This window comes from Sus scrofa, chromosome 17 (assembly GCF_054392235.1).
Source record: "Sus scrofa isolate SSC_HxYL_T2T_F1_AM1 chromosome 17, Sscrofa_HxYL_maternal_Yorkshire_Landrace_v2.0, whole genome shotgun sequence".
NCBI lineage: Eukaryota > Metazoa > Chordata > Mammalia > Artiodactyla > Suidae > Sus > Sus scrofa.
The window spans coordinates 46,998,259-47,025,018 of NC_139399.1; the positions used below are offsets into that span (position 1 = coordinate 46,998,259).

Here is a 26,760-nt window from a genome sequence, read left to right on the forward strand (position 1 = left end):
GCTTTTTTAAGTAAAATTTATTTCTTAAAAGTTAACATGTGCATAATAGGAAACTGAAAAACACAAGCAAATAGGAAGCAAAAAACAAAGTCATCCATAATCAAGCAGTTTACAGGTTGATATGTCCTTCTAGATTTCGTTTGTGTATCTACACAATGAAGCATCCATTTTTATGTAATTAAGATCATAGTTATGTATCATGCTTTTTCACACATCATGAATATTTACCATTTCAAAGTCCCAAAGCTATATGAGTATTTTATTTTGATAACCAAGAATATACTACACCAACTCGATCTGGAAGGAAAAAAAATGTAATCCTGCCTTTCTTAGCGATAAAATTACATAAAAGACAAAAATAGCAACAGGCTTCAAGATAAAGATATTGGTAGAGTTATGATTAAAATACTACATTCCCTTATGTTCAATTAAAAATGACACATAAAGCAACAGAGTACATAAAGTATAATGCCTCTAAGAGGACTAATTATCCAAACTATTAAAATATTAGCAAGGAGGTATGTTTCCACTGAATTGCTTATATTACAGCCAAAAGATGCACCCACATCAATGGTTATCACCAAAATATAAATATGAACACATTCGCATACAACCCTCCCTTTATACTTTCCTTCTGCCCCTCTGCTGCCAACCTAGTGAACAAGTCCTGACATACATTTCTGAGACTTTAACAATTCATGTCCAAGATGCTGTTTTATATCATTGTAACAAAGATATTTATTTACAAATTGGTTAACTCACTAACTCTACTTTTTATCTAATGTTATCCTGGGACATAGATGTTGCAAGATAAAGAATGAACCTTGTCCACAATAAACAGAAACTTTACAAAAATGCACATATAGACCTATGGTTATAAACTAAAACTGTCTAGATATGGAGATAATAGCCAAGAGCCCTTCCCTTCACCCTTCCTCTTAACCCTCTTCCAGCATTTCAGTGACTAACTACAGGACTACATCTAGCTACAAAAGGTGGATTAACATAGACACTCCCAGAAGTCATAGCCCTTCCTAAAAACCCACAAAAGGGCATTTATAAAGGAATTATTTTACTACTTCTACTTTCAATATACTTTGGACACTGGGACTTGTTTATTCTTTAATACACAGCAATATTAACTCAAACACACAAACAGAACAATGGTTAGAAAATCTGAAGCTTTCTAAAGACTCATGAGCACAGAACCCTTCTCTGAGCTTCCTTCCCTGTCCCCCCCAACCCCCACCACCCCAGTCATCAGTCAGCATACTCTCCAAGGCTCAAGTTTAACAATCCCATTCCCCAAATATGACCATTCCTATGAATTAACAGAAAAAAATCTTAAAAGGTGTTAATTATCTACTTTTAGCATATGTTGTACACTTTTAAACATCTAGAAAGACTAGATGTTTCAAATAAGGATTTTAGTTTACTATACATACATGTAGTATTGAATAAACTGCACACAAAGGCTATAATCTCAAAGTGTCTTCTAAACAGGAACACGGGCCTAGAACCCTTCCCCTTCTCATCTCTATCAACCTAGTAAGCAAGTGTAATAAAGCATCTGAAATGCTTAGAGGGGATTCTAACAATTTCATCTCCTCCAGTTGCTTTCAGAACAATTTTTCGTATGAATTTTAACAAAGTATTCACAATGTATTTATTTTCTAACTACTTTTGTCATACATTGGCAACCTCTTTAACATCTAGGAAGACTAGATGTAAATTTGGACATCTGTCCTTTATGTACACTATATACACAACTAAGTAAAGCAAAACACAGACATACAGGACGATGGTTAATCTCTCCTAACTATAAACATATTGGTATAAAGCCCTTTGTACTTTCTTCCTCCTTGAACCAGCACAAATAAAATAATGTGCACTGCTCAAAGAGGTGGTTTGATTATTCCATTTCTAAAAGGCAATATTTCATATGAATTTTAACAAAAAGATATCTACAAAATGTTATTTCACTACCTCTACTTTTAACATACTTTGTGCACTTCTAAACATCTAGAAAGACTAGATGTTTCAAATAAGGACTTAAGTTTGTCCACTATATATACACAGTAGTGTTGAATAAACCACACACATGTAAAAATGGTTATATATGAAAGTGTCTTCTACACAGAAACATTCTAGCTTATTAGAATGCTTCATTGCTCCTAACTCTTCCTTCCCACTGTCCATCCAACAGTGGCTGAGTTCAGGCACATGTGTCACTTAGATGTGATTTACAATTTTATTTCCAAAGGTCCTTTTCAGAAGACAGCCTTTCAATGGAATTTAACACAAGTGTACAAAATGTGTTAGTTTACTAACTCTACTTTTGTCATACATTGGCAACCTCTTTTTAATATCTAGAGACTAGATATTATAAAATTGGAACCCATTTGTCCAGTATATACATAATATATACAGTAAAGTTAAACAAAATGCATGTAACATAGAGCAACCAATAAGGTGAAATTTTTTAGTACACACTAGCAAAACATGTTTTTGCAATCTTCCCTCCCACTTCCATCAACCCAATGAATGAGCAGAGTATACTGGTCAGAGGAGGTTTAACAATTCCATTTCCAAAGACAGCATTTCCCATGTTTTTAAAAGCTATTTACAAGAAGCATTATTTTACTACTACTACTTTTAAATACATCAAGCACTTCTAAATACCCAGCAAGACTAGATATTTCATATAAGAACTTACTTGTTCACTAAGTACACAGCACTGTTAAATAAAATTGCACACGTGTAACAATGGTTATAATCTGAGGTATCTTCTAAATATGACCATTTTGGCCTGAAGCATTCCCTCCCTCACTTCCTTCTCTCCACCATGAATTCAGTGGACAAGTACAGGCAATGTGTAATGCTTAGAGGTGAATGAACAAATTCATATCCAAAAGTCATCTACAGAAGACAAGCTTTCCTATAAATTTCAACACAAAGTGTAAAAAATATGTAAATCTTACTATTTTGTCATACACTGGCAACCTCTTTAACATCTAGAGACTAGATGTTGCAAAATTAGGACTCATTTGTCCATTATATACACTATATACACAGAAAAGCAAAATGCACCTAACATACAAAAAATGGTTTTGTCTGAAAACGTCCAAACACACTAGCATATTACCTTTTGCAATTCTTTCCTTCTCACCTACTCCAAACTACTGGTCACAGAGGTGGTTTAACAATTCCATTTTCAAAAGACAATATTTCCTATGAATTTTAGCTAAAAGCTATTTACAAAGTGATATTTTACTACCTCTACATTTAACATACGTCGGGCACTTCTAAACATCTAGGTGGACTAGATGTTTCAAATAAGGACTTAATTTGTCCACTATATACAGAGCAGTCTCAATAAACTGCGACATGTAACAGTTATAATCTGAAAGTGTCTTCCAAATGTGAGCATTCTAGCATAAGACCACCCCCCTTCTCTTCTCTCCCCCCTCTACCAACCCAGAGGGCTATAATGCTCACATTTTCAGGACACAAAATGTATAGGATGGTATTAGTTTACTATCTCTATTTCTATCATACACTGGCAACCTCTTTAACATCTAGAAGGACCAGATGTTGTAAATTAGGACTCATTTGTCCGTTATGTACACTATATACACACAAAGTGAAACGAAATGCACGTAAAAAGAACAATGGTTAACCTTGCCTTGCTATAAACACTAGCAAAGAGCTCTTTGCACTTCCTTCTCCTCCCCCGACCTTGAACCAGTGCACAAACACAATGCACTATTCAAAGAGGTGGTTTGGCCAACCCCCCTCCCCCCAAATAAACAATATTTCATATGAGTTTTAACAAAAAGATATTTCTATCATACACAAAAAGATGTCTTTTTACTACCTCTACTTTTAACATATGTCAGGCACTTCAGAAAATCTAGAAAGCCTAGATATTTCCAAAAAGTACTTATTGTCAACTATATATAGAAGTGAGGAATAAAATGCACACACAAAACAATGGTTATAATATGCAAATGTCTTCTAAGTATGACGAGTCTGGCACAGAACCTTCTTCTTCCTCGAAATCTTCCACTCCATGTCCTCTAACCCACTGAACAAACGTGGATCTCTGTCTCTCCTGATGTCACTTCAGAGGTGGTCAAACAATTCCATCTCAAAGTCATTTCCAGAAGACATTCCTTTTCTTTTGATTTAAAAAAAAAAAAACCCAAAATGGGCATTTACAAGACATGCGATTTTCTAACTCTACTTTATCATACGTCGGCAACCTCTTTACATCTAGGAGGCCTAGATGTAGCAAAAAGTTTTCTTCTGAAAGGTTGGGGGGAAAGTTGAGAGCAGCTTTTTCATATTATATACACAGGCCTTCTCTAAACGGCCAATAAATCTTCCCAAAAGGTGGTGGGCACTTCCTATTGGCCACATGTGGTACGTTATTCTACCATTTCTAACTTCAAGGTCTCGGTAGAACAAGAGTCAACGATGGCCCACTAACGTTCCACCCGTCGTTGATGGGGCTCCGCTCACCTTCCGGGCCCGTAAAGGCCTTTGTCCGTCGTTTACCGGATGAGGTGAGGTCTCGTCCAACCGGGACAGAGCGGCCACCACAGGTCCCAAATCCGCACGGCTCCAAGGCCCAAGGGTGGCAGCCTTCTCGGGCCCTCGAGGCTCTAACGGCTCTCCATGGCGTTCGAGTGGCCGCCATTCTTCTCGCCCTGCCACGCTGGACTCCCAAAGGCGATTTGGCAGAGGCTTCGCCTAAGCCCTGCAGCGCTGGGCCAAGAGACCCGGCGATCGGCTGGGCCTGGGCTCGCGGGGTCCGCCGCCATTTGGTCGCGGAGGTGGGGGTGGGGGAGAGGTTCGCTGCTACTCCAAGGCCTGGGCCATGGACGGCCGCGAGGACTCTGGAGCTCTGCAGGACACAGTTCAGGCCTGTCCCAGGGCCCCCCAGTTCACCGCTGGCCGAGGCCAGAGGGCCCGGAGGGCCCCGGGACAGAAGGCCGCGATCCGCTTCTCACCGCGCTCTCTGCCGGAACTGACTTGGCAGTTCTCTTCACTGGCAAGCGAGAAGGGGCACCGGAAGTGCCTTCGCACCGCTCCGGGCCCCTCGAGCCAAGGTTCCGGCACGGAAACGTTCCGAGGGGAAGGACGAGGGAGGCGTCACTTGAGGTAAATTCCACGCCCTCCTGGCTTGCGCTTCGAAACGGTAATTTTTCAGAATTCTCCGAGCATGCGTATTTCTATATTCCCTCACAGCTCCGCTGTTGGACAAGGAGGCTCTTTACAATCTTTCATTCTTTCGCTCACTTACCACCTATTTATTGAGCATCTACTCTGTGTCACATAAACACTGGGGAAGGCAACGATGAAAGAAAAAAAAAAAAACTCGCAAAAATGTCTTGAAATTTACTCTATAGTAGGGAAAACAGATAATCTTTAAAATGCGTAAAAGATAGTGAAAGTGCTTCCAAAAAAAAAAAAAAAAGCGCACACGAGAGAAGGGGAATATGAAGTGTGTGTGTGGAATGTTTTAGATGGTGGCCAGGTAACTTTTGAACAGACATCTGGAGGTGAGGGAATGAGCCATTCAAGGGGTTGTTAGGTGGAAGACCCTTCCTGTCAGAGGGAGCTGCCAGTGCACAGCTATAGCTATATGGGGCTGGCTTGATCTAGGTGCAGCAAACAGACTGGAGCAAAGTGAGCAGGCAAGAGTGTAGAGCTTAGGAGTTCCCGTCGTGGCTCAGTGGTTAAGGAATCCAACTAGGAACCATGAGGTTGCGGGTTCCATCCCTGGCCTCACTCAGTGGGTTAAGGAGCCGGCGTTGCCCTGAGTTGCGGTGTAGGTTGCAGACGCCGCTCGGATCCCACTTTGCTGTGGCTCTGGCGTAGACCGGCAGCTACAGGCTGCCGATTAGACCCTAGCCTGGGAACCTCCATATGCCGCGGGAAGCGGCCCCAGAAAAGACAAAAAAAAAAAAAAGAGTGTAGAGGTTAAACTACTTATGTAATGTGAAAGACAGCAAAGGGAATTTGGTGTTTTTTTCTGAGTGAAATGGAAGCCATTGGAGGGCTTTGACCTGCAGCATGGAGAAAAGCTGAAGTGGGGCTAGAGGTAGAAGCAGGGAGACTGCTAGTAGGCTACTGCAGTACATGGGGTGAAACAGATTAGTGGTTTATGCCAGGATGATGGCAGCAAAGATGGCGAAAAGTGGTTGAATTCAGTATACATGTAAGGTCCATCCTGCAGGATTTGCTGATAGACCAGATGCGAAGTGGGAAAGAAAGGAATCAAGGATGACTCCAAGGCTTTTGGCCTGAGCAAATAAAGGAGGGAACTGCCATTAAGTGAGATGGGAGAAACCATGGGAGGAGGGAGTTTTGGGGAGAATATCGGGAGTTTGGTTTGGGACATGGTAAGTTTGAGATGCCTGTCTGACGCTCAAGTGGAGATGTTGAGTAGACCATTGGATTTTTTTTCTTTTTTCTCTTTTTAGGGCTGCACCTGCGGCATATGGAGGTTCTCACACTGGGGGTCAAGTTGGAGCCATAGCTGCCAGCCTGCACCACAACCTCAGCAACACGGAATCTGAGCCATGGAATCATCCTTCGTTCTCATGGATGCTAATCAGATTCATTTCCGCTGAGCCACACAGGAACTCTGTCGAGTAGACCATTGGATTTGTGAGTCTGGCATTCAAGGGAGAGTCTGAACTGGATATATACTTTTGGGAGACTTCAGTATATATATAGATACCTTTAAAGCCATGAGGCTGCGTGAAAGAACCAAGGGAGTACAAAGAGAGGGGGAGGAGGTCTGAGGCTGGAGCCCTGGGGCACTGTAATGTGTAGCGCTCAGGGCAATAAGAAGGAACCAGCAAAGGAGACTGAGGAATGGTAGGAGAATGACCATAGAATATGGTAGGTATCCTGAAAGCAAGTGAAGAAAGTGTTTCAAGGGAGAGTTATCAACACTGTCAAACACTGCTGATAAGTGATGTAAGTTATGGCTGAGAAGTATGTTTCTAATTTTAATAATTAATGCCAAGAGAAACATTCTTTGGATTTTCAAAGTTTGTGGAGGCTTCCAATTACCTGTAGATACCATTCTAGAAGATCAAAGGGTTGGTTCAGGCTTAAGACTCTGATGCAGACCCAGATAGGATTCCCATGAGGAAAATCCTATGATCAGAAAGACCCTTCTGCTGGAAGATGAGGGGCTTTGGGCACTTGGGCTCTAGTCCACAATGAGATGACAAAGGCCTGAGCCTTGAAAATGGCTACAGGAGTAGAAAACAGGTGGCATGAGGGTTTCTAGCTTTGCAAAGGAGGAAGCCCCAGGGCTCAATACCTGGAAAGAAGATGGAGGAGGGGAAGGAGGAGCCTTGAATCATACAAGGGTTTCAAACAAGGACTGGCCGTCCTGGTGGATGACTGGCATAATAACAAGGCAAGGAGAAGGAAAGTCTCAGTGTGGAGTTCCTGGTTCCATTTCTAAGCCGCCAAGAGGTTGGTACTGCTGGAACCTACAGATGATGATGGCAAACATGTACACAACTTGCTTTCTACTTGATATCTCTACTTGAATATTCCAGCAGTATCTTAAATTCCTCTTGTGCAAAACACAACTCTTGATAATTTCCCCAGAGCCTGCTCTTCTCCAAGTCAGTAAATGGTAGTATCATCCACCCAGTTCCCAAATAAAAAAACTACAGGAATTCCCACTGTGGTGCAGGGGGTTAAGGATCCAGCATTGGGAGTTCCCGTCGTGGCGCAGTGGTTAACGAATCCGACTAGGAACCATGAGGTTGCGGGTTCGATCCCTGGCCTTGCTCAGTGGGTTAACGATCCAGCGTTGCCGTGAGCTGTGGTGTAGGTTGCAGACGCGGCTCGGATCCCGTGTTGCTGTGGCTCTGGCGTAGGCCGGTGGCCACAGCTCCGATTAGACCCCTAGCCTGGGAACCTCCATATGCCGCAGAAGCGGCCCAAAGAAATAGCAAAAAGACAAAAAAAAAAAAAAAAAAAAAAAAAAAGGATCCAGCATTGCCACACCTGTGGCATAGGTCATAGCTCAGATTCCACCCCTGGCCTGGGAACTTTCATATGCTGTGGGTGTGGCCATCAAAAAACAAAAAAACTACACATCTTTCCTAATTCCACTCTTTCTTTCTCTCACTCCCCGTCTCCCAACCATGACAAGTTCTATCTTCTTCCAAAATATATTTAAGTGGAGGTTCCTGTCGTGGCTCAGTAGTTAATGAATCCAATTAGGAACCATGAGGTTGTGGGTTTGATCCCGGGCCTTGCTCAGTGGGCTAAGGAGCTGGCGTTGCCATGAGCTGTGGTGTAGGTTGCAGACACAGCTCGGATCCCGAGGCTACAGCTCTGATTATACCCCTAGCCTGGGAACCTTCATATGCCATGAGTACGGCCCTAGAAAAGACAAAAAACAAAAAACAAAAAAACACCAAAAACAAAATATATTTAAGATACACCTAATTTCCTGTGCTGTCCAATATAGTAGCTACTAGCCACAGGAGGCTATTTATTAAAAATTGAAGTATAGTTGATTTACAATATTGTATTAGTTTCAAGTGTACAGCAAAGAGGTTCAGTTATATGGGTGTGTGTGTGTATATATCTGTGTGTAGATATATATATATTTTTTTCAGATTATTTTCCATTATAGGTTATTACAAGATATTGAATATTGTCCCTGTGTTATATAGTAAATCCTTGTTGCTTATTTATTTTATGTATAGTAGTTCATATCTGTTAATCCCATACTCCTAGTTTATCCCCCCCTTCCCCTTTGGTAACCATAAGTTTGTTTTTTACATCTGTGAGTCTGTTTCTGCTGTTTTTGGCCTTTGGCAAGTTCCTGGGCCAGGGATCAAACCCACATCACAGCAGTGACCCAAGCCGCAGCAGTGACAATGCCAGATCACTAACCACCAGGCTATCAGGGGACTCCAATTTCTGTTTTGTATATAGATTCATTTGTATTATTTTTTAGATTCCACATATAAGTGATATCATATAATATTTGTCTTTCTCTGACTTACTTCACTTAGTATATTCTCTAGGTCCATCTGTGCTGCTGCAAATGGCAATATTTCATTCATTTTTATGGTGGAGTAATATTCCATTGTGTATACATACTGCATCTTAAATCTGTTGACAGGCTTTTGGGTTGTTTCCATGTCTTGGCTATTGTAAATAGTGCTGCTAGGAACTGGGATGCATGTACCTTTTTGAATTAGAGTTTTCCTCTTTTCCAGATAGATGCCCAGGAGTGGGATTGCTAGATCATATAGTAGTTCTGTTTTTAGTGTTTGTTTTTTTTTAATCTTTTTTAGGGCCGCACCCACAGCATTTGGAGGTTCCCAGGCTAGGGGTTGAATTGGAACTGTAGCCTCTGGCAACACAGGATCTGAGCCGCATCTGCAACCTATACCACAGCTCAGGGCAACGTTGGATCCTTAACCCACTGAGCAAGGCCAAGGATCAAACCTGTGTCCTCATGGATACTAGTCAGATTCATTTCTGATAAGCCATGACAGGAACTCCTATTTTTAGTTTTTTAAGGAATCTCCATACTATTCTCCACAGTGGTTTGCTCCAATTCATATTCCCACCCACAGTGTAGGAGGGCTCCCTTTTTCCACACCCCTTCCAACATTTATTGTTTGTAGATTTTTAAATGATGATACTTCTAACTGGCATGAGGTGATATCTCATTGTGGTTTTGATTTTCATTTCTCTAATAATTAGCAATGTTGAGCATCTTTTCATATGCCTATTGGCCATCTGTATTTCTTCTTTGGAGAAGCGTCTCTAGGTTTTCTGCCCATTTTTTGATTGGGTTGTTTGTTTTTTTGTTATTGAGTTGTGTGAGCTATTTGTATATTTTTGGAAATTAACTACAGGAGGCTATTTAAATTTTAATTAATTAAAACGATATGAAATTAAAAATTCCTCAGCTGCACTAATCACATTCCAAGTGATTAAGGTGGCTAGTGGTTACTGTTTGAACACAAATATAGAACATTTCCACCTTCCTCGAAAGTTAAAGGACAGTGCTGATCTATAACCTAGTCCAAATCCGCAATATCTCTAATCTGGGCGACTCTAAGAGACTCTCCCCCCCGCCCCCAACATCAGCCAATTGCATTGTTTTATTGTTACCTGGATCTCAGGCCTTGACCACACAGTTCTGGAATGGGTACTGCAGTTTCTTTTTCTTTTTTTTTTTTTTTTTTTGTCTTTTTGTTGTTGTTGTTGCTGTTGCTATTTCTTGGGCCGCTCCCGAGGCATATGGAGGTTCCCAGGCTAGGGGTTGAATCGGAGCTGTAGCCACTGGCCTACGCCAGAGCCACAGCAACGCGGGATCCGAGCCGCGTCTGCAACCTACACCACAGCTCACGGCAACGCTGGATCGTTAACCCACTGAGCAGGGGCAGGGACCGAACCCGCAACCTCATGGTTCCTAGTCGGATTCGTTAACCACTGCGCCATGACGGGAACTCCTGCAGTTTCTTGATCTTTGTGTTCATCTTCCTGCTTCTTGAGCCAGCAGCGCATGGCATGCATTTTCTCGGGCCACAGATCCAAGAAAGGCTTGTACTTCTTGCCCTTATAGAATTTCCTGAGGTTCTCTGGTTCTCTTTCTGAGTCTGGTTAATGATGGTGAGAACCTAGGCAATGGAGGTACAAACAACTCAGATCTTGGAGAGTTTGGAAGCCGAATCGCCTATCACTTTAGTGACCCACAGCTGGGACAGCTGTACCTTCAGGTCCTCCAGTTGTTTCAGCAGCTCCTTTTCTTGCTGCAAAGGTCTTGAGCCTTAATCTTGGCTGCTATGCAAGCTGCTGGTGCCGCCTTCTTGGAGGGAAAAATTCTAATCTCCTCTTGTTCTGATTGCTTCTACTATTCTTCCCTTCTAATCCATTCTCCCTGAAGAAGCCAGAGTTAACTTTTAATCAGAAATCAGATCTTGTTAATCTCTTGTTTCAACCTTCAGTGGCTTTTTATTGCACTTTGGACAAAATCCAGACTTTTATTTTCTTTTTCAAATTTTAAAAATTTTGTGGCTTGCAGTGGAAATGAATCCGACTAGGAATCATGAGGTTGCAGGTTCGATCCCTGGCCTTGCTCAGTAGGTTAAGGATCCGGCGTTGCCGTGAGCTGTGGTGTAGGTCGTAGACACAGCTTGTATCTAGTGTTGCTGTGGCTGTGGCGTAGGCCAGCAGCTACAGCTCCGATTATACCCCTAGCCTGGGAACCTCCATATGCTGGGAGTGCGGCCCTAAAAAGACAAAAGACAAAAAATAAATTAATTAATTTAATTAAATTTTATGGCCACACCCTTGACATATGGAAGTTCCAGGGCCAGGGAGTGAATCTGACCCATACCTGAGACCTATGCCAGAGCTGTAGCAACACCAGATCCTTTTAACCCACTGCACTGGGCTGGGGATGGAACCTGCACATCCACAGTGACCCAAGTCACTATAGCCAGATCCTTAGCCCACCGTATCCCAGTGGGAACTCCCCAAACCCAAACTTCTTACCATGGCTTACTGGTCTCTGTCATTACATCCCAGACCCCCTTGCTATTCTTTCCATTCTTCAAGCTCTTCTCAACCTCAGAGTATGCATGCTGTTGCCTCTGCCTGGAAGGTTCTTCACCTGGCTCTTGGCAAGACTAAGTTTCTTCTTATCTTATAGGTCTCAGTTCCATCATTATTTCTTTAGAGTATGTTTCCTGACCTCCCTGTCTCTAAAAGATTTCTTCTGGGTATCACATGACCCAATTTATTTCCTTCATTCATCCATCACAATATCTCATTGTTTTATGAATAACTAACAAGACGGTGTACTTCTAGGCAAGGCACTGTACACAGGTTTTGGCTTTATGTACTTTACTTTGAGGTAGAAAGTGAAACAAGGCCTATATGACAAAAAATCAACATAACCCAGCCTAATCCAGACTTGCAGACTCCTTCTTAACCAACAGGCCCATGTAACAGAAGAGTTCTCAAAGGCAAAGATAGCCCCAAGGCCACAGACTACAAGGCTCAACAGAAGGACCCCTGTCTATAAAAAACCAATCACGCCTCTGTGTGTGTGGGGGGGAACGGGGCCTGAGTCTTGCTTGCTCAGAGCTCTGATCACTCTGTTAATAACCCTGCTTGCAATCTCATTGCTCCAGCCTCTGCCTCCTTCTTCCCTGCTGTTCTAACATTTACCTTATTTATTAATTTGCTAGTTTATTTGATTTTATTTTTGGCTGCACCTGCAGCATGTGGAAGTTCCCAGGCCAGTGGTCAAACCTGAGCCACAGCAGTGACAATGCAGAATCCTTAACTGCTAGGCCACCAAGGGACTCCTAATTTGCTAGTTTATTTATTTTTTCCTTGTTTTCTCTTGTGTCCTTGGCAGCCAGTAGTATTCCTGGCATACAGTAGACATTAATAATTGTTAAACAAATGAATGAATTTTGGGGGCACTTACTATGGGCCAGCCACCATGCTAAACAGTTTATGTATATTGTTTCATTTAATTTGCACAGGTACTATTATTTTCCTCCTTTAAGAGATGAGAGGCTGTGTAACTTAGCTAGTTCTTAGGAAGACGTAGGATTCTAACCCAGGTCATGTGACTCCAGAGCTCCCTGAGAAGGCACTATAGAAGATTAGACACCCAAGCACACAGCAGCCTACAGCCACACACAGCTCAGACCAGAAGCTGCCAAAATACTTCTTTATTTAAGGGCTTTCTATTTAAGATGAGGCCAGAAATTCTGAGACATCACTGCTCAGTCAGGAGGCAGATTCAGGGCCTGAGTCAGGGCTCAGGATCCTGCAGAATGGGGCGAGCTAAATGCTCCAGTTCAATGCTGAGCATTGTCAGTGGGGCTGGGGGAATGGACTGGAGACCCCAGACAAGACTCAGATCCAGGGGTACACCAGATCTGACCATTGTCTTTGCCACATCTTTCTGCCAGTCTCAGTTCAAGGATGAAACAAGGGGAAAAAGTAAAAATAATGAGCCTTCCTGGCACTTCTCCTCAGGAAACATCACATGTCAGTCCTGTGACATGGAACATGTTTGTTAGGCCAAAGGCTCCAAGCTCATTAGTGGGAATGGTGCTGAGCTGCAAGCCACCCACGCAGCTCATTTGGGAAACAAACACAGTGCAGCATCCTTCCCTTCCGGACCTGGTCATGCGCAGTTCCATGGTTATCCACATCAGCACGCATTTGCACTGAGGCATGCCTAGTTGGCAGCAGGGCCCTGGGATTGGATTGTGTGTGGGTGTGTCCCAGAGAGGCTGCTCATAATCCTCATTGTCATCATCATTGCCTGAATTTGGGACTTGGTTCTGCTTTAGTACAGAGTTCCTCAAACTTGAATCATTCCCTAATCAGCTTAACAACTTCCTCCATACCTATGTAGCATCAATACCTGTTTTTACTTAATAGTTCTCCGTGAATTGACTCACTTAGCACAATTATTACTACATTAGCCTTTCCCTCAGTGGTATTTGTGAAATAATCAGTTCGACATGCAGGTTCTATGTTTTCCTAACATGTGGTAAATATGCAACTCTTCAAAAAAGATCATCTGAGTTGCGTTTGAAGTTATCTAAGTGTAACCAAGATACAAAACAATTGGTGTCAAAGGGACACAAGAGAAGTCCTGAAAGTGCTCCCAATGGCCAAAGCTGGAGCAATTTGAGCTACAAAAGAAATAATGTGGTACTAGATTATAGCCCAAAGTATTAACTAAATATCCATGAGTCCATACTGACATAAATAAATAATTGAATAAATAAATAAATGGGGGAGAAGGGACAAATCTTCCTAATAGAAGAATTCCAAATATTTATCCCCTCCACATATGAAGCTTAGTTCCCCCCAGTGGGGTTGCACTTAGAGGCTTGCTTTCAGAGAGGAAAAAGAGAGGAAAAACAAGTAACTTCACGGGAGAGAAACTTGGCACACACTACCTTCTTGGCCAGGTACTCAAACTGGTCAAGTCATGTTGATAGCGTGTACACCTGACATGATGTCATGAAAAGGGCACTTTATCTCTGTGATATCCTTCACCGAAACCCATGACCACAGTCTAACCATAAGAAAAACATCAGAGAAAGACACATTGAGGAATATTCTATAAGATACCTAACCAGTATTCCTCAAAACTGTCAAGGTCATGGAACACGAGGGAAGTCTGAGAAATTGTCCCAGGCCAGAAGAGACTAAGGGGACGTGAAGACTAAATGTAATGTAATGTCTTGGATGGGATCTTGGAATAGAAAACGGGTGTTAGTAGTTCCTGTGGTGGCTCAGTGGGTTAAAAACCTGACATAATGTCTATGAGGATGTGGGTTCAATCCCTGGCTCACTCAGTGGATTAAGAGTTCAGTGTTCCTGGAGTTCCCGTTGTGGCGCAGTGGTTAACGAATTCAACTAGGAACCGTGAGGTTTCAGGTTTGATCCCTGGCCTTGCTCAGTGGGTTAAGGATCCGGTGTTGCCGTGAGCTGTGGTGTAGGTTGCAGATGTGGCTTGGATACTGCATTGCTGTGGCTCTGGCGTAGGCCAGCAGCAAAAAGCTCAGATTAGATCCCTAGCCTGAGAACCTCCATATGACATGGGAGCAGCCCTAGAAAAGGCAAAAAGACCAAAAAAAAGTTCAGTGTTCCTGCATGCTGTGGTGTAAGTTGCAGCATTGGCTTGGATCTGACATTGTTGTGGCTGTGGCACAGGTCAGGAGCTGCAGTTCCGATTTGACTCCTAGCCTGGGAACTTCTATATGCCGCAGGTACGGCTTTAAAAAGAAAAAAAGAAAAAGAAAAAGAAAATGGATGTTAGGGGGAAAGCTAGTGAAATCCAAATAAAGTGTAGAGTTCAGTTAATAGGAAGGTATCAAGACTGGTTTCTTAGTTGTGACAAATGCACCATAATCACGTAAGATGTTAGCAATATGGGAAACTGGAGGAGGAGTATATGGGAACTGTCTGTGCTGTGGAAAATTTCTGTACTCTGTAAATCAAAGATTTACATTTATTTTCTGTAAATATAAAGTTAATTTAAAATAATAAATTGGAGTTCCCGTCGTGGCGCAGTGGTTAACGAATCCGACTAGGAACCATGAGGTTGCGGGTTCGGTCCCTGCCCTTGCTCAGTGGGTTAACGATCCGGCGTTGCCCTGAGCTGTGGTGTAGGTTGCAGACGCGGCTCGGATCCCGCGTTGCTGTGGCTCTGGCGTAGGCCAGTGGCTACAGCTCCGATTGGACCCCTAGCCTGGGAACCTCAATATGCCGCGGGAGCGGCCCAAGAAATAGCAAAAAGACCAAAAAAATAAATAAATAAAATAAAATAAAATAAAATAATAAATTTATTTTTTTTTTTTAAAGATGGGGCGGTTCCCTGGTGGCTCAGTAGGTTAAAGATCTGGTATTCTCACTGCAATGGCTCGGGTCACTGATGTGGTTTGGGTTCCATCCCCGGCCTGGGAACTTCCACATCCTCGGGTGTGGCCAAAAAAAGAGGGGGTGACTATGTATATACTAGTGGTTTGGAGCATGAATTTTGAAGACATATATACCTGTATATTTGTTTCCTGTGGCTGATTCAGCAAATTACCACAAGGCTGAAAACAACAGAAATACATTGTCTCAGAGTCCTAGAGGCCAGTAATTCAAGATTAGTTTTACTGGGCTGATGTGAGGATGTTGAGAGGGCCATGTTCCTTCCAGAGGCTGTAAGGAAGAATCCATGCTTGCCTCTTCCAGCTTGTGGCTGCCTGTATTTCTTGACTTGTGGCCACACCACTCTGATCTCTGCTTCTGAGGTTGCATCATCTCCTTCTGTTCTCTGTGTGTCTGTCTGCCTCTCTCTCTCTGCCTCCCTCTTATAAGGCATTTCGTGCCCACTTGGATAATCCTGGATGATCTCCTCTTCTTAGCATCCTTAATTTACTCACATCTTCAAAGATCCTCTTTCCAAATAATATCTACAGGTTCCAGAGATTAGATGTCTATATCTTTGGGAGGATATTTTCAGCTCACTACATCCTGGCTATGTGAAATTTAGGACTTCTGCAGTATCAATAAGCTTCCTCTAAAACTGAAAATGGCGAAAACCATACAACTATTGTTAAATGTTCATTTGAGTTCCACCTGAAATAATCTCAGTGCAACCAATGAGACCCAGGCAATGCTTTGCAAAACAAGTAGTGCAGAAGACTGGTCTTAAAAGTCAGACAGACCTAAATTCTTCTTCTTCTTCTTCTTTTTTTTTTTTTTAATGGCTGCACCTGTGACATATGAACGTTCTCAGGCCAAGGACTGAATCCGAGCCACAGCCGCAACTTATGCTATAGCTGTAGCAATGCCAGATCCTTTTAACAATTGTGCCAGACCAGGGATTGAACCCTCGCCTCCACAGCTACCTGAGCTGCTGCAGTCAGATTCTTAACCCACTATACCATGGTGGGAACTCCTAGACCTAAATTCTAAATCTGGTTCCATCACACAGAAGTTTGTGACCTAGGTTAAGTCAGAATGCTTTCTGGGAGTTCCCGTCGTGGCGCAGTGGTTAACGAATCCGACTAGGAACCATGAGGTTGCGGGTTGGGTCCCTGCCCTTGCTCAGTGGGTTAATGATCCGGCGTTGCCGTGAGCTGTGGTGTAGGTTGCAGACGTGGCTCGGATCCCACGTTGCTGTGGCTCTGGCGTAGGCCGGTGGCTACAGCTCCGATTCAACCCCTAGCCTGGGAACCTCCATATGCCGCGGGAGCAGCCCAAGAAACAGCAACAACAACAAAAGACAAAAAGACAAAAAGACAAAAAAAAAAAAAAAAAAAAAAGAATGCTTTCTGAAGGGCATTCTCATTTTCTGTTCAAGATGGGTGCCAAGCTCTGCCAGAGGAATGCTGTCAGAACCCATAGACCAGGTCGCCGATGTACAACAGATATTCAGTCAACCTCTTCATCCCTCCTCTTTACAGAGTATGTTGCAGCTCACAAAATATTTTCTACATACAAAAACATGTTTAATTGTTATAAAATTTCACCTTGTGAGATAAAGCCAACTTTCCTTCCCAGTATACAGTTGGAAAAACTGAGATGTAATGTTAATTGACTTTAACTTTACTCAGAAGGCTAGAGACAGCAGATGTCTGATGACACAGTGGGCAGAAGTCAAGACGCAGAAGTTGAGAGCTGGGCACTTGGCTTGTTTTCATGACTTCATTACCTTTCTGCCCCTTGTAAGCATTTGAGTTTATGACTTGTGATGTGTTTCTAACTCCTGTCTCACATTGCTAGAATTTGTTCAAAGATCTTTAAACTTGAAGCCGGAGGCCCTGCTCATAGGATTCCCCAGACAACAACATTCAGTGGCGTCTTGGCCCTGACTTCTTTGATCTCACAGGCTTCCCCTTTTTCTGAACTGCATGAGACAGACCCATAGTTTGTCCCCTGGTTTGGCCAGGTTCCTGATTTTGGTAGCTCCTTATTCTGATCCTTGAAGCAGAGACTCCAAGAGGCCTCTTATGCTGCAAAGCCCAGCACAAGGTTAGGTGTCCTGAAGCTCACCTGGGAGGTCTGCTGAAGGGGGCTCATGCTCTGCCCTCAGAGGTCACAAGGAAGGGGCCGCTCGTGTGTGGAGGGCCCAGGAGCCAATGTCAGGAGTTAAACTGCCTGGGTTTCAATCCTGACTCCTACACCTTGTAGCCTTCTGAGTCTGGTCAAGTCACCAACACTTCTTTGCTTCGGTTTCCTCATATGTGAAAAGGAAATCATTATTTCCTCAAAGGAAAATGGTGAGGCTCAAGTGAATTTTGTACACGAAGCTGTTATTACAGCACTTGGTACAAAGTAAGTGTTGGCCCTAATCATTATTAAGCCTTGAGAACCCTAAGCACCACTTTGCATGGGCTGTTATCTCTTCTCTATACCACCTCTGCTTAGGAAAATTTGATTCCTCCTGAGGGGCAGTGAAGGGTTGGCGAGGAGCACGCGATCCAGAGCTTCTGGGTCTCTGTCACTGTGTAAGCAACCCCGTCTGTACAAGACGATAACAAAAGGGACGACCCACAGCCTCTGCCGCCCAGCCAAGCACGGCCTGACCAACTCCGCTACCCCTCTACAACCGGTCGGGGTCTCCACTCCGCCGGCGCGCGGGGCGAGGCGGGGCCCGGGTCGGGGAAAGAGTGATTGAAGCTGGCTCCGCGGCTGCCGAGCCAACGCCCGGAGGCTACTGGGAGGGGAAAGGAGGGCGGCCCAGAGCGGGGACGAAGCCCCGCCCCCATAGAAGGCTCCGCCCAGAAGGAGGGCCCTGGCCTCAGTCCCCGGATTCTGCGGTCCCCAGGGAGCTCTGACTGACTTTCTCAGAGTCTGAACAGACTGCATGTTATCCGCGGACTGCGTCTGGCTGACTGCGGACGCCATCATGCCTGATAATCTGCGTCTGTCTGGCCGTGTCTGACTGAACACGGATTTCATAGGTGCCTGATGGACCAAGACCGCGTCATCTGTCTGCCTGACTACAGCTTACCTGACCCTTACCTGGCTGATGGCTTCTGAGCCTGACAGGGCGTGACTGACTGAGTCGATCTAACTGCATCTGACTGACCAGACGCCATCTGTGCTCAACAAGCTGCATCTGACTGAGGCCCTCTGTGACTGACTGACCAGTTCACCTGTTTCTCTGTGCCAGCGTTTTGACCCCAGCTCTGCCGAACTGGCTTGGGGACTGAGCCTGACCAGCTGATTCTGACCACACCCAGGCCTGCGGGTCTGCTGCCTGGCTGTCTGACGAGGCTGACTACCCTGACTGGTAGCCTCCCCACAGCCTCTGTGCCTGGCGGGTCCGCCTGACTGGCCATGGGACAGGTGGGATCAGCCGCCTGATGTGTGGACTGACCACATCTGCCGGGCTGCCTGGCTGAGTTTGCGCGCTGGCTGATTCTGGCTGACCGTCTGAGGCTAACTCAGGGGCCGGCTTTCTAATGACTGAGACGGCCTGACTGTCCCTCCCTGACCACCTGGCCTGACTCGGCTTGGCAGACAGCATCTCTGCCTGGCTACACCTGCCCCACTACCTGAGGGCTGCCTCCTCGGCGTTCAGTAATGTCAGTTGAATCGGATTGCTGCCGGAAGTACTGCTGCCCAGCTGAATCTGACATGGCCCCTGAAATTCTCTCCCTAATGACCTCCTTCACTCCGCCTGCCCGACAAATGGCTTCTGAGGTGTTGCTTGACCACAGGCCTGGGGCCTAGACATTTTCTGCTATTAAGTCTGGCCTTGGGGAGTCAAGGGCAAGGGCACCAGCATGGAAGGGAGCCCAGGACAGAGGCCTACTGGGGGAGGGAGGCAGCAGGAGCAGGACTTGAGGTCACATAGGGAGAAGTTGGAAGAAGCTTTGGGGGTCCTCAAGCCCCCTACCCCCTTAGGAATCTATCTCTGTAAGAGTCAGCACCTTGAAGAGGTGGGCTGGTGTGTGGGTGCCACAATGCATGACCCTGAAAACTTTGTTCCTTCATGTTTGTGGGATGTCTCTGTCAGTGCAGCAGGGGTGTTTCACAGACTTCAGGTCTCCTCCCAAACTCCCCAGTTTAAATCTTTCCCATGGTTTGTGTATGTGTGTGTAGAGAGGTACTGGCCACATCAACTGCATGGAATGGAAAGAGAGGCTGTGTGTACCAGAATAAAGGGAAAGGAAATACAGGGAATTAGATTAGAGGGAATTAAATTTTAAAAAAAAGTAAGCATGTCGAGTGCATAGGTGTGTTATGACTTATAGCTGTTGCTATTAATAATAATAAATGAGAGCACTGGACTAGCTTATCTTGATCGAGCTCTACCATTCTGAGACATTGCCTTTCCATTAATAAGATAGCCCTAGTGGCCTCTTTGAGTTCATTATAAGCCAAGGAAGGAATAGGAGGAAATAAACAGCTCTACTCTCAAGGGCTCTTAGTCGGCTTGGGCTGCTATAACAAAATACCATGGACTGAGGTCTTAAACAACAAATATTTATTTCTCAAATTCTGGAGGTTGGAAAGTTCAAAATCAAGGTGCTGGTGGATTCAGCTCCCAATGAAGTCCTTTTCCTGGCCTGCTGACAACTGCTTTCTCACTGTCCTCCAATGATGGAGAAAGAGAGAAAACTCTGGATTCTTCCTCTGTTTTTGTTTTTGTTTTTTTTTAGTGGCCAAACCCACGGCATATGGTAGTTCCTGGGTCTTGGACTGAATCCAAGCTGCAATGCCAGATCCTTTAACCGACTGTGCTGGGCCAGGGATCCAACCTTCATCTTTGCAGCAACTTCAGCCACTGCAGTCGGATTCTTAACCCACTGCACCACAACAGGAACTCCATCTTCCTCTTCTTATGAGGATGCTAATCCCAGCATGCCAGCCTAACCTGCAAAACTTCCTCTAAACCTAGTTATCTCCTAAGGTGCTACCTCCAAATATCATTACATTGGGGGTTAGGCTTCAACATATGAATTGAAGGGGTGGGGAGTGGACACAAACATTCAGTCCATATCAGGTTCTCACAACATGCAGCTGGATCTCAGCCAGTGTGGGTGGTGAAGCTTCCCCACGGCAGGGACTGGGAAAAGAGGCAGCAACAAGTTGTATGGAGTAGTTGTACCTCATTTACTTATTCATTCATTCAACAAGTATTTACTGAACACTATGTGCCAGCCAGGCACTGCTCAGGGCCCTCATGCAACTTAGATACATGGGCTCCAGGAATCCTTTCCTGTGCCTCTTAACCCTGGTCCTGTCAAGGCCAGGAACTGTGTACCTACCAGCTGCTTTCTTTTTCTGACGACCTGCACAGCTGAAGGTGGAAGAGCTAGTACAGTACAGTGGTTCTCAAAGAGTGATCACCCAGGAACTTGTTAGAAATGAAAATTCTTGGGCTTTACCATAGATGAACTTAATCAGAAACTCTTATGGTAGGCACAATCATCTATGTTTTAACAGGCCCTCAGTGACATTCACGTGTGCTAAAGTTTGAGAACCACTAGTGGAAAGATTGAGTGTGTTAGCTCTGGTGTCAGGCTGAGTAGAATGTGTGACTTTGTACAAGTCAATGAATCTGAGCCTCAGTTTTCTCACTTGCATAGTCAGTGTAATTATGATCACTTTAAACTGTGATTTTTTTTTTTTTGGACATTTTGGACTTTTTGTCTGTTTAGGGCTGCACCCACGGCACACGGAGGCTTCCAGGCCAGGGCTCCAATGGGAGCTATAGCCGCCGGCCTATGCCACAGCCACAGCAACGCCAGATCCCAGCTGCGTCTGTGACCTACACCACAGCTCACAGCAATGGCAGAGCCCTACAACCCACTGAGCGAGGCCAGGGATGGAACCCATGTCCTCATGGATGCTATTTGGGTTCGCTCACCACTGAGCCATATGGAAACTCTGATCACTTTAAACTGTTGTTAGGAGTATTAGGTAATACAAAGAACTTAGCGCATAATTTCAATTCTAGGAATGTCTCCTATAGACCTATTCCAGCATATGCTGGATGATGTATGGTCAAGATATTCACTGAAGCATTGTTTTTGTTTTGCTTTTTAGAGACACACCGGCAGCATATGGAAGTTCTCAGGCTAGGGGTCAGATTGGAGCTACAGCTTCTGCTGTGCCACAGCTACCTCAACACAGGATCCGAGCCATATCTGCAACCTCACCACAGCTCACAGCAATGCTGGATCCCGGACCCACTGAGTGAGGCCAGGGATTGAACCTGAATCCTCAAGGATACTAATCGGATTCATTTCCACTGTGCCACAATGGGAACTCCCTGATTTGTTGTTTATAATAGAAAAGAAACATCCTAAATATCTATCCATAGGGGACTGGTTTAATAAATCATGGTCCTGCCATACAAAGAATTAGGCAGCTCTTTGTAGACTCATATGAAAAAATCTCCAGAATTTTCAAGTTTAAAAGCAAAGTGGGAATTCCTGTTGTGGCTCAGAAGGTTAAGAACCTGACTGGTATCCACAAGTATGCGGATTCAGTCTCTGGCCTCACTCCGTGGGTTTAAAAAAAAAAAAAAGTGCAAAACAGTATATCTAGTATGCTCCCATTTGCATAAATAAAAAGAATCTATAGAATCTTTGTAAATGCATGGGTTATCTCTGAAAGGATACTCAAGTACCGTGGGAGAAGAAATGTGTGGCTGGAAAGAGGAGAAGGAGGGAAATTTATTTTTACCATACATATCTTTTTATGACTTAAATTTTGCAGTATGTACATGGATTTCCTGTTCACAAAAATGAAGTTTTATAAAAGAGAAACTACTGGAGTTCCCTGGTGGCTTAGTGGGTTAAGGATCCAGTGTTTTCACTGCTGTGACATGGGTTTGGCCTTGAGCCAGGAAATTCCGTATGCCATGAGGGCAGCTGAAAAAAAAAAAAAGAAGGACTTCTTAGCATAGTGCCTATCAAGGGTGGTGGTGGTGGTCATTCCACAACTCTAAGCAGATGATTCACTGCAGAAATGTAGCCTAGAGTTATCTGGGGTGTGGTCACAACCTCTCCTCCCTTCATTTTGTATAGTCCGTCTTGCCCCATTAGAGAATCCTTGCATTTTAGAAATGGAAAGGCTTCCAGATTCTCCGATATAACCCTTTTATTTATTTTTAATTTTTAAATTTTTTGTCTTTTCTTTTCTTTAAGGCCGCACCCATGGCATATGGAGATTCCTAGGCTAGGGGTCCAATCAGAGCTGTAGCTGCTCGCCTATGCCAGAGCCACAGCAATGCCAGATCTGAGCTATGTCTGTGACCTACACCACAGCCCATGGCAATGCCGGATCCTTAACCCACTGAGCGAGGCCAGGGATTGAACCCACAACCTCATGGTTCCTAGTCAGATTCGTTGACCACTGAGCCACGATGGGAACTCCTGATACTATCCTTTTAATTTAAAGATGAAGAAATCAGGAGTTCCCATCGTGGCTCAGCGGAAACAAATCCAACTAGTATTTGGATAGTGAGCTGTGGTGTAGGTCCCAGACGCAGCTTGGATCCCGTGTTGCTGTGACTGTGGCATAGGCCAGCAGCTGGAGCTCTGATTTGACCCCTAGCCTGGGAACCTCCATATGCTGCAAGCACAGCCCTAAAAAGAAAAAAAGAAGAAAAAGATGAAGAAAGCAAGTCCCAGAGAGAGGCCATAACCAGCCCAAGAGGATTGAGGCTCAACTTAGGGCCTCCTTCATAAGATCTGAAGGCTATGCTTCCAAAATTCTGCTTTCAGAACCCCATCACTGCTCTGTTGGAAACTATAGGGATCCCTCAACATGGCTGTTAAGACTAGTTGTGGTTTAGTTCCCTTCCAAACGTCCGGCCTTCGTTTCTTTTCTCTTTTTTTTCTTTTTAGGGCCACACCTGTGTCATATGTAGAGTTGATTTACATTGTGCTAATTTCTGCTATAGGCAAAGTCTTATACATATATTCTTTTTTTTTTTTTTTTTTTACTTTTTTTTTTAGGGATGCAGCTTCAGCATATGAAAGTTCCCAGGTTAGGGGTCAAATTGGAGCTGCAGGTGCTGGCCTACACCACAGCCACAGCAACGCCAGTTCAAGCTGCATCTGCAACCTATGCTGCAGCTTGTGGCAATACCCGATCCTTGACCCACTTAGTGAGGCCAGGGATTGAACCCACATCCTCATAGATACTATTCGGGTTTGCTTCCCCTAAGCCACAATGGGAACTCCTCATGTGAATTCTTTACTCTAGCCTAATAGGTATCTTCGTTGACCCCAAATACTCCTGCTTTCCAGACACCACAACTTACCAGTTCTGTGCTCTCTGTCTGAGATGCTTTTCTCCTTCCCATTCATTTATAGAGATTCTACCTACACACCGAGGCAGAATCACACCCAAATCACACTTCCTCTAAGAAGACTTTCTTGATCACTCAAGCTCACTGAGCTAGCTCTATTTTCCCTTTGAACTAATTTAAACATTTCTTCTAAAATGTCTGCTTCTTAAAAGGGGGGTAGGATGGTGCTCTGCTCCTTGAAGAATGGGAAGTGGCATAGGATAGAGCCAGTTCCTCATCCTGACTCTCCATTTCTGGAGAAAATTGGGTAAGTGAACTTGGCATTCCCTTATTGTCTCAGGGAAGCCCTGGGTGAAGATGCCACTGAGGCTGCCCCGAGCCAGGAGCCTGTCTGCAGAAACTGCTGGGTCTGTTCCTACACTGATGTTTACTTGGCCTGGAGGCCCAGTGTGATGAAACCCAGCCCTGTTGCCGAGCACCTTGGGAGGCCTCTCTCCAGAGTCCCTCTGTGCTTAGACAGTGGCCCTTTGTGGAGCAGAGGAGCAGGACTGAAAGTGGAGCCGCTGGAAACACTTCACTCCCCCTTGTCTCTAGCTGCCTCCACTGGCAGTCGTGGACCATCCTGTGCCTGGGTGGCCTCTGTTCAAGTCCACGGCTGGCAGGGTGAGGTAGGTCATCCAGGCAGCTGGCTAGGCTGGGATGGCAATGAGGGGTCCTGCCAGGATGGCATGCTGAAACAGAGTGGCCCATCCCTTAACTCCACAGAGACTGCTTCTAACGGAGCTCTCCAAAGAGGAGACTGGTTCCCCTGCAGGCCAGAGGAACACTTTCACCACTCCACCACTGCCAAATACCAAGGCTTTAGGGCCGGCCCTTCTGATGTGGTTTGTCCCTTCTGTCCCCATTTCACTGGACCCTACACTCACTTGGGGGTGTTAGGTGAATGAAGGGTAGGCAGCTTGGGAATCTTTAGATGTAACCTCCAACTTAGTGGGTAGGAATCAAGGAGAAGGACTAGTGACTAAAGGAAGGAAGGTAGTGTGGAGTAGCTGGAAAGGATCACTGGTCTGGGATCAGGAGGTCTAGGCCTCTAGTTCCTGCTGAGCCATTGTCTTGCTGGGTGGCAATAGCTAGTTGCTTTCCTTTTCTCTAGCTGTGCCTCACTTTCCCAGCAGCAAACTTATGGGGGCAGAGTAAATGAATATCAAGGATTTTTACAGTTCAGATTTTTCAAAATTTTGTGATCATAGGGAGGAAAAGGAAGAGTTGGGGGCAGGTTGGATGTGGGTAACTGACACAAGGCTCTTCTCAGATTCACGGGCAGCCTCTTCTCTGCCGCCAGGATCCCCCCACCTCTCATTTCCACCCCATTTTGAGAGCTCACTTGTGATGAGATCTGGAAGCTGTTTGATTTAGTTTTGTTTTAGTACATATTTTGCTCCCAGTGCACAGAGCAGGAGAAGGGGGTCAGGAAATAAAAGAGAGGGGAAAATTGAGGTAAGGGTGGGAGGAAGGGAAGTGTTGAAAGAGAGCTCAGGGAGAGACAAGAGGAAGGAAAAAGGAAGGGGGAGATGGCGAAGGAGGGAAAGTAGAAAGGAGAAGAGGTAAGAGAGGAAAAGGGTGAAATGGGACGAGGGAAAGAGGAATGTAGGAATGAAAGAGAAAAACAGGAAGAGTAACAGTGGAAGAACTGCAGGGATAAGTGCACACAGGTGGGGACATCTCGGGCTTTTCTAGGACAGCAGTTCAGTTTGGCTGGAGCTAATAGTGAGTGCAGGGGAGACAAAATTAGAATCAGACTGTAGAAGGTTTTGAATGCAAGGCTAACAACTTTGGACTTTATATCTACTATTTTCTACTGCTCAAATCCCCTGTGATAAGCTGGGTGAGGTACAGAGAAGCATTCATTCATCCATTTAACAAGGGACTGAGTCTTATCCAGTGCTGTATCCCCCGAGAATAACACAATTCTGCATGTAAAAGGCAGTCAGAAATAAATGTCTGGAAAAATTGAACACTTAAACAAAAAGTGGAGAACTTGGAGAAACCAGGGTCCGAGACAATCTCACAGAGGGTATGAGAATAATCGTAATTTGGAGTTCCCATCGTGGCTCAGTGGTTAATGAATCCGACTAGGAACCATGAGGTTGCGGGTTCGATCCCTGGCCTTGCTCAGTGGGTTAACAATCCGATGTTGCCATGCACTGAGGTGTAGGTTGCAGACGCAGCTCGGATCCTGTGTTGCTGTAGCTCCGGTGTAGGCTGGTGGCTACAGCTCCGATTAGACCCCTAGCCTGGGAACTCCATATGCTGTGGGAGCAGCCCCAGAGAAGGCAAAAAAAAAAAAAAGAATAATCATAATTTAAGTCAGAATGTGCTAGGCATCCTAAGAAAGGTCCAGGTGAGACTTATGGGAGATCAGAGGAAAGCAAGACATCTTTCACTGTCACCTACAGCAGGAAAGTCTCAGAGAAGATTGTAATGGGGTCAGTTTAGACTACGTACCCAACCTTGAATTAATCCTTGTGGCCAGGAAAATAGATTCCCATTGGAGGATACAGAGTTCTGTGTATGAGTGAGGAAGAAAGAGTTATCTAAAGAAAAGGGGGAGATTATTACCCGAAGAAGGGAAATTAGAACCAGGCATGGCTGTCGCAGCCATAGGAGAAGGTTGGGCACATAGGAGGAGTAGCGATTAGGGTAGGGATCTTTTCAGCTTGGTAGGAAGCAGAGGTTGAGACACACTAGGCAGAACCTCAGAAAACAAGCTAAGGAGTTTGGACTTGTCTCTTGAGCTGGAGAGGGCCCTTGTTGGAGCTGTGCTTTAGGATATTTAATCAGGCCACTGAGGTATAGAATGGACTGGAGGCCAGAAGACCAGGCACTGATGGGAAATTATTCCAACATGTTCTCTGATAAAATCCATATGTGAG

General features: G+C 44.7%; 1 protein-coding gene, 1 long non-coding RNA gene and 1 pseudogene across 3 annotated transcripts in view; 1 reads left to right on the forward strand and 2 right to left on the reverse strand.

Annotated features, from left to right (window-relative positions):
* Nucleotides 1-5,058, reverse strand: LOC110257452 (uncharacterized). The gene is made up of 2 exons (XR_002340060.2): nt 4,525-5,058; nt 1-4,180 (listed from the first exon to the last, which is right to left on the reverse strand). It is a non-coding gene; the product is annotated as an uncharacterized LOC110257452 (long non-coding RNA).
* The window catches only part of LOC146395285 (uncharacterized), a 23,652-nt gene continuing 1,332 nt past the window's right edge, over nt 4,441-26,760 (forward strand). Inside the window, exon 1 of one of the 2 annotated variants that reach the window (XM_085003863.1) lies at nt 4,441-5,203. In XM_085003863.1, coding sequence (XP_084859989.1) covers nt 4,681-5,203 — 523 coding nt within the window. In that variant the 5' untranslated portion in view covers nt 4,441-4,680. The remainder of the gene's footprint in view (nt 5,204-26,760) is intronic. The other variant, XM_085003864.1, reaches the window with a different exon arrangement.
* On the reverse strand, nt 10,190-18,459 carry LOC146395286 (large ribosomal subunit protein uL29 pseudogene; annotated as a pseudogene).